At 49.9% G+C, this 7172-nt stretch overlaps 1 protein-coding gene across 2 annotated transcripts in view; it reads left to right on the top strand.

Annotated features, from left to right (window-relative positions):
* The first annotated feature begins 1747 nt into the window (after positions 1–1747).
* The window catches only part of Usp12 (ubiquitin specific peptidase 12), a 51657-nt gene continuing 46232 nt past the window's right edge, over positions 1748–7172 (top strand). The window contains exon 1 of one of the 2 annotated variants that reach the window (XM_050161887.1): positions 1748–2108. In XM_050161887.1, coding sequence (XP_050017844.1) covers positions 2061–2108 — 48 coding nt within the window. In that variant the 5' untranslated portion in view covers positions 1748–2060. The remainder of the gene's footprint in view (positions 2109–7172) is intronic. The other variant, XM_050161889.1, reaches the window with a different exon arrangement.

Here is a 7172-nt window from a genome sequence, read left to right as displayed (position 1 = left end):
GCACATGGGCACGCAAGCCGCTCATACATATCAAATAGAAATAAATTAAGTCTTAAAAAAGAAAATGCATCCAACAGACCACCTGGCATATGCCGGGGATTCTGAAGTGGCAAACTAAGCTTGAGGATTTCATTTTGCTTACCATTTTAATTAATTGTTGATGTTTTACTAATTCGTTTTTGACAATTTCATATGTGTATTATTTATTCTTCTTTATATTTTTGACGCTGGGTCTCCCTATGTAGTTCTGGTTGGTCTGTAGACTTGCTATGTAGACCAGGCTGACCTTGAACTCACAGAGATCCACTTTTCTGTGTCTTTCGCGCTAGGTGGGGGGTGGATAATACAGGTGTGTGCCACTATACCCAGCAACTGATCATTTATTTTTTGAGACAAGGACTCAAGTGGTCCGGGAAGGCCTTGCTTGAACTCACTACATAGCTGAGGATGACCTTAGCATATCAGGGTTTATGAAGCGCTGGGATGGAACCCAGGACCGCCTACACACTACACACAAACTCGTTGCCAACTAAGCCATATGTCCAGCCCCCACCCTGACCTTTAAAACATAGACGGTGTAGGCCTGTGCTCTATACTCCATGGAGACCAGAGAGCCAAGTAAGCAGACAAACACTGCGTAGACTTGACTGGCGTAAACCGGAGTCCAAGATCCTGGCATGGTATCTACAGTAAAGAGGGAGACCCGGGCTCTATACAGGTAGGCACCTGGAGAAGAGGCAGCAGCCAGAGGAATTTAGCTGTACTCAGTGGTGCCCCCCTCCCCCAACGCTTACAATGGAATTGCTATGGAAACAGCATTCACGTACCAGGAATCTGTTTCTTGACTAAATTTTGTTTGAATTCTTTGGTTCTTGAGTGCTTTGTATGAAGTGAGGCTTACCCGATTTTAGAGCTTTGCCCGAAGGTCCACAGATGGGGTGGGGGTGGGGTGGGGCGGGAGGCAGAGAAGGTTCCTAGCCTTAGACCGCCAATCAAAACAAATTACAGGCTTTCTAATGTAGCAGTTTTTAAAGTTATCTCATGAATTTTCTGCCGTTAGAAAATAGGAAGGGGCCGTCCACTGCTAACACTACGCAAGTGCTCCTCACATGCTGGCTGCTGCTTCTCTCTTCGGACATCACCCACCCACCCCTTTTAAAAATTCCCACTGTTGCTATCCCACTGTCAAGCAGGATTGGCTCCCCTTCCTTCCTCTCATCGTCCCCCATCCCCCACTACTATTAATTCAAAGAGTTAAGAAATTCGTATCTTTTTATCTAGTCTTTTCTTAGGGAGTTTGGCCCAGAAGATTTCACCCCAGAAAACCATCAAGTTGCTTGGGACGCTTTGGCGGGGTTGCCTTCCAACCCATCCATGCACAGTTTCCCAGACGTAGGTTCCGTTTTCTGTTTCAGCAGTGGGGCTGGTTGTCCTTTAGAGCTGTGGGTCAGTCGCTCGGAAGGATGCTTGAGGTCACGGACGCCGCAGGGCAAAAGCATCGCGTTTTTCCCTCAAGACGTGCTCACTCAGCTACGGCAGTGGCTGCGTGTCCGCGCTAGGACCCAGCAGCTGGCGGGACGCGGCGCCCGTCTCGCCCCGCCCCCGACGCGCACTGGGTGGAGCCGTCGGCCTTGAAGCCCGCTCCCTCGAGGGAGGGCGGGGCAGCATGGGCGAGGCAAGCGGCGGTGGGCGTGACGGCGCCGGGTGGGCGGGGCTGCACGACGCCGGCAGGTCGGCCGGGCGGAAGGGCCTTGCGCGGTGCTAGCTCCCTAGCGCGTTGGGCGGGGTGTGCGGCAAGCGGCTTCCCGGGCAGGCGCGGGCCCCGAGGCGGCGGCTGCGCCGTGCGCCGGGGCGGAGCCGGGGGCGGGCGGGCCGGCGGGCGGGGGCTGGGCCGGAGGAAGCCTGAGCGCCCGCGGCGACGACGGCAGCGGCGGCCCAGCAGGCTAGAAGCGTGGGTCCACGGCGGCTCCGGGTGCGGCCGCGGGCTGCGGAGCGACCGGGTGGCCCGGCTCCCCGCGTCCCCCGCCCGCCGCTACTGTCTGGAAGATGGCGCCGGGCGGATGGAAATCCTAATGACAGTCTCCAAATTCGCCTCCATCTGTACCATGGTAGGTGCGGCGGCAGCGCGGCCCGGGCGGCGGGTCCCCGCCTTCGAGGCGCCGCCCGCGGGCCTGCTCCTGAGCGAGCGGAGGGCCGCGGGGCCGAGAGGCCGCGGGAAAGGCGAGCTGGACGCAGCAGGCGGGGCCGGGACCGACCGGGACTCGGAGCTGGGGATGGGGAACTCGGGGTCTGGGGACCGAGGATTTGGGAACTGTGGCTGGGTGCTAGGGCCTGGGGACTTAGGGACGGGGGTTGGGATAAGGGCTGAGTACTGGCTCTAGGGATTTGGGGATTAGGGGTGGGGACTGGGGATGGGGGCTGAAACCGGGGACTTTAAACTGGGGACTGGAGATGGGGACCAAGGGCTGGGTACTGGGTCGGAGGACTGCAAACTGTGGATAGGGTCGGGAACTGAGTACTGGGATCTGGTACCGGGAAGCCAGGGGACTGGGCCAGGAGACGGGACGCTGCAGCCGCTGCGTTTCCGTGGGGCCGAGCGCGGGGTAGGGCGGGGGTCTGCGGCAGGAAGGAAGGGTCTCGGTCCTGCGAGAGGACGGAAGTCCTGGCAGAGTTACTCCTCCGGCTAGGTGGAGCCCCGGGGCCCCGGCTCGGGAAGGGGGCGTGTGACGGTGGAAACTTTTAAGAGTGCTGTTGAAATGTTCTCTATTTTCTACTCGCCGGGGAAAAACGAACTCTTGCGGTTTCCAACCTGTGTCCGTCCAGATGGCAGCCTTGTCGCTGAGATTCCGCGTTCATCTTGAAAAGCTCCATTAACTTTCCTGTCATTTGTTTACTTTAATAGAGCAGACGCCGCTGTGTGGGGTTGAAGTACACAGACCCCCGAATAAAGCGAAACGTGGGTGGGGTCCAAACGTTTTTGTGCATTGCCAAAAGCACCACGGTTTCCCACATGACGTGACAAATTCAGTAGCTTCTTTCTGAACTTCTACGTAGAAGTTGCGGTTTATATATTAATCACCGAAAAAGTTATTTGTAATGTGGACCCGGAGTTACATTACCAAAGATTTGAACCATTCAGTTCCGTTTTTATGTCCTGGATTTCATCTAGGAGATCCCCAGACTTTCCACTTGAAAGTGATCTGTGTTTTTCTTTAAGGAGTGGAGAATCAGATAGGAAAAGTGGATTCTCTACTGTATTTTGTGGAAGAGTATTAAAAAATGGATGGAATCCGTGGGCTTAAAAATCCACAGCATCAAATAAATCATAGCAAGATGGACTCATTGAAGAATCCATTTTTCCCACATGGGTAATTGTTCTTTCCTGGTCTTCAGAAGGGGACTATATCAACAGTTTCTGGGATTGGTTGTACTAATTACTTTTCGACCTGCCACATGGGATGATCGAATCTTTACAGTGATAATTTTACCAGATTGCTGAGCTACAACACACCTTTTGGGGTCATAGTTCATTGTCAAAGTCTAGGGCTTCAGGAGTGGTGTGATTCCGGTAGACTGCTCATTCACTTAGTTGTGTCAGGTATACATCTAGCCCCTGCTGACTAGCACTGCGGTACAGATATGATCCTGACAGTCCCCGGTAGGACTTCATAGACATGCTTCTACGTCCAGGACTCTGGATGCAGAAAGATCACAGGTTCCAGGCAGGTGGAGTTATACACAGTGAGACCCTGTCTCGAAAGAAAACACAACACAAGACAGCCCCTAGTTTCATGGTGTTTACATTCTATTTGAGGGAGACAATTCTCATTTATATAATAATACAGTGTAGCTGGGCAGTGGTGGCGCACACCTTTAATCCCAGCACTGGGGAGGCAGAGGCAGGTGATGAGTTCAAGGCCAGCCTGGTCTACAGAGGGAGTTCCAGGACAGCCAAAGAAATCTTGTCTTGAAAAAAACCCAATAAATAAGTAAATAACTAAAAATAGTGTAATCAAATAAGAGCAACAAAGAACAGACCTGCCAGGGTTCTGTAGTGAGTGAGACATCGATGTCAAGGATGTCCACTTCAAGCTCACTCAGGGCTGCTGCCCAGGGGCACTAATTGCACGTGGTGTGTGTATGTGTTTCGGCAAATATATAGACATCCCTTTCTAGCCTGAGTGAGTTTGTTCCAAAGGTGCTATTAAGATAGGGTGTGTCTTGTTCGTACTTGAACCAATTCTACTTCTCTTCCTGAGAGTAGGTCCTGGGTGTGTCAGAGTGATTTGCACTCTTGAGTGTGTGGGGGGCGTTGCTGTCCATCTTCTGACAATTATGAAAGTGAAAAATCAGGAATGGCAAAGGCCCTGTAGGTTCTGTTTTGCTTGGAATGAGAATTGTCTGTCAATCCATCGAGTATGTTAACTGTCTCTTACGGAGTTTGTCTGACCTGAGCAACACTCTGCCCAATTACTTCATACAGTTGCACAGCGTTTTTGTGATCTCGGAAGTACTGTGCTTTATATGTCCCCCACCCCCCAATCTTTTATTAGATTATGAATTTGTTTTTTTATTTTTTTTCCTTCCTTTGCTGGTGTTTTGAAACAGGGTCTTCCATAGGTCATACTGTGTTTGAATTTGATGCTTAGTGATATCTGGCCTTGATCTCCCGATTGTCCTTCCTCTACATCCCTGCCCCTGGGATTTCAGGTGTACACCACCACACCAGGTTTAGACTGTGAGGGCTTGAAAGTTAAGACCTTACCTGCCATTTTGATCAGGAGCATTAGCTTCTGCATATAATGGAAAGCATCCTTCATTTAGTCACAGGAAGAGTTTGAAATAGAGGTCAAGCTGGGTGAGGAACAGTGGAGAGAAGGGGCCTGGATTTAGGACTGGATGCTGCAGAGAGTCAGCAACTGCGAAAACATTTAGAGAAACACTTAGGGTGAATTGAAATTTTATTCTGTAAATATGGAAGTTTACATAATTTATTCACTTGTCAAAATAAGGTGCAGAATAAAACTGCAGTAGCTTAATTGGGTGAAGTAAATTAAAAATAAGTCTCTTCAGCTATGTCACAGTTTAGATCCCTGCATTTCTGCCTTCATGTGCAAATGGGTTTCTCTTGGTGCTGTAGCCTGGCTCAGAGAGTGTCTTTAGACACACTGAAGGTGCTCTGGAGAGACCCGCTTATCTGTCCACTGTTAGTGCTCCTGCAGGTGCATGTGGTGCTCTTAATGCAATTTCTGTTTTCACTGCCTGGTGCAGCTCACGAGATGGCTTTAGTTCTATACTTACTAATTCTCAAACAATAGGGAAAGTGGCTGGACTTACGCAGAGGGGCTCTGGGTGGAAGTCAGCAGCATCTTGTGGCTAATCCTGGTGTTTGGGCATGTCTGCTGGAGACTTGTGTTGCCCACCGGGAGTTGATAGAGAGTACACTGCCTCTGGCCACAGTCTGGTTGTGAGTCCCAGTTGGGAAAGACTGGGGAGGGGAATTGGTTATAGCAGAAGTGAGGAGGTGAATGGTTTCTCATGAGATGGCACTGGTTTGGCTGCTTGCCTAGCTCAGTCACCAGGGAGGTGTGTGTGTGTGCGTGTGTCCGTGTGTGTGTCTCTGTGTTTCTGTATGTTAGACCTTTAGAACATGGTGTGAAGGAAGTCAAAGCCACAAGGTAGGTGCTAGGTCAGTCTGTTAGGTTGTGCTTCTGAAAATACCCGTGCCTAGAACTGAATTCTGAAGTGAAAACTTTAAGCCCCTTCCTGACGCAGTCTCACGTAAAGCTGACTAATTTGCTGCCTTTGGACTGCCAGGTAAGTGTGTGAGTATGTGGGCTTGCAGCTTACCACCCTTTCAGAAAAGGAGGAGGCATGGAGCTCAAAGCCTATGGTTTTTTTTTTTTTTTTTAAAGGAATGTAGAGAGAGAAAGGGTTCCTTGCTTTGCCTTCCCATCCTCTGCTTTCCCTCTCCGTCTCCCCTCCCTTTTGTGTTTGGAGACAGATTTTCATATGGCTCAGACTAACCTCTTGTTTGCTACACAGCAGAGGGTAACCTTGAACTCTGTTTTTCTGCCTCCCCACCCCCATTGCTGAGATTATAGGGGTGCACCGCCATTCTCGGCTTTAATTCCTGCTTGAGGTCAGCAGGATTGATGCTTTGATTTTATAAGTATGGTGAGAAGTGGATCACATAAACATGTAGTGTGAAATGGCAGAAGTATGTTTAGGGCCATGTAAGAAACTCTTAGATGCTCTACCCTGATCCCAAGTCAAAATTCATTTTAATGGTGTGTCTGTGTGTGTCTTGGCATGTGGAGCAGAGGATAGAACTTGGGTGCTACATCTACTTGTTTTTGAGAGTGTGTCTTCATTAGCTGGGTGCTTTCTAGTGAAGTAGGTGTTTGATTTTGGAATTAATTTTGGGTGATTGTTTATTCATAAACCCTTGACTCTTGCCCAGTTTGTCACAGCTGTCCCAGATTCAGTTGTAAGACGTAGCCTGGAGACCCAGGTGAAGAAGCCGAGCCTGCTGCCCCTTGTTGTAGTCTCAGTAAACTGGTTTTCTGCCCTCTTCCCCAAGCCAGGCTCTAGGTAGCAGTTCAGGTTGTCCCATCAGTGGCCGTCATGTTGGTTTCAGAATTCGCTCAATAAGCATGGAGAGTTAAATGCTCTAATATAATAATTCGGCGAGGTCTACTGAGCTATGGGGGCAGATAATTAGGTGGCAGATAACTATGTGTTTATGATAGAGCCGTGGTTCTCAGCCTTCCTAAGGCTTTGACCCTTTAATACAGTTCCTCGTGTGGTGACCCCAACCATAAAATTATCTCGTTGCTACTTCATAACTGTAATTTTGCTGCTGTTATGAATCCTAATGTAAATATCTGATAGTCAGCCCTGTGTGGTCACCACTCAGGTTGAGAAGTGCTGTATTAGAGGGTAAAGTGATAGTTACTAGACATGAAGTTGAGTATAGATACCAGCTTTTGTTAATCTTGCACACTTACGTAGATAGGGAGGTTCCATGTGAACCTGCAGTACAACAGTGCAGTGTGGGGTACATAAGGTGGCCCGGCCACACACCCTGTGACTTTCTGGTGGGCTCCTTTCACCCACCTCTCGCTAACACTTTTGTAGGAGATCCTGAGTTGGTTGATCACTGCCCTGTC

This window comes from Alexandromys fortis, unplaced genomic scaffold (assembly GCF_014885135.2).
Source record: "Alexandromys fortis isolate MF-2015 unplaced genomic scaffold, M_Fortis_MF-2015_v1.1 scaffold_118, whole genome shotgun sequence".
In the NCBI taxonomy this organism is placed as follows: domain Eukaryota; kingdom Metazoa; phylum Chordata; class Mammalia; order Rodentia; family Cricetidae; genus Alexandromys; species Alexandromys fortis.
The sequence above is the reverse complement of the archived record's forward strand: the minus strand, read 5'-3'. Positions and strand labels throughout refer to the sequence as shown.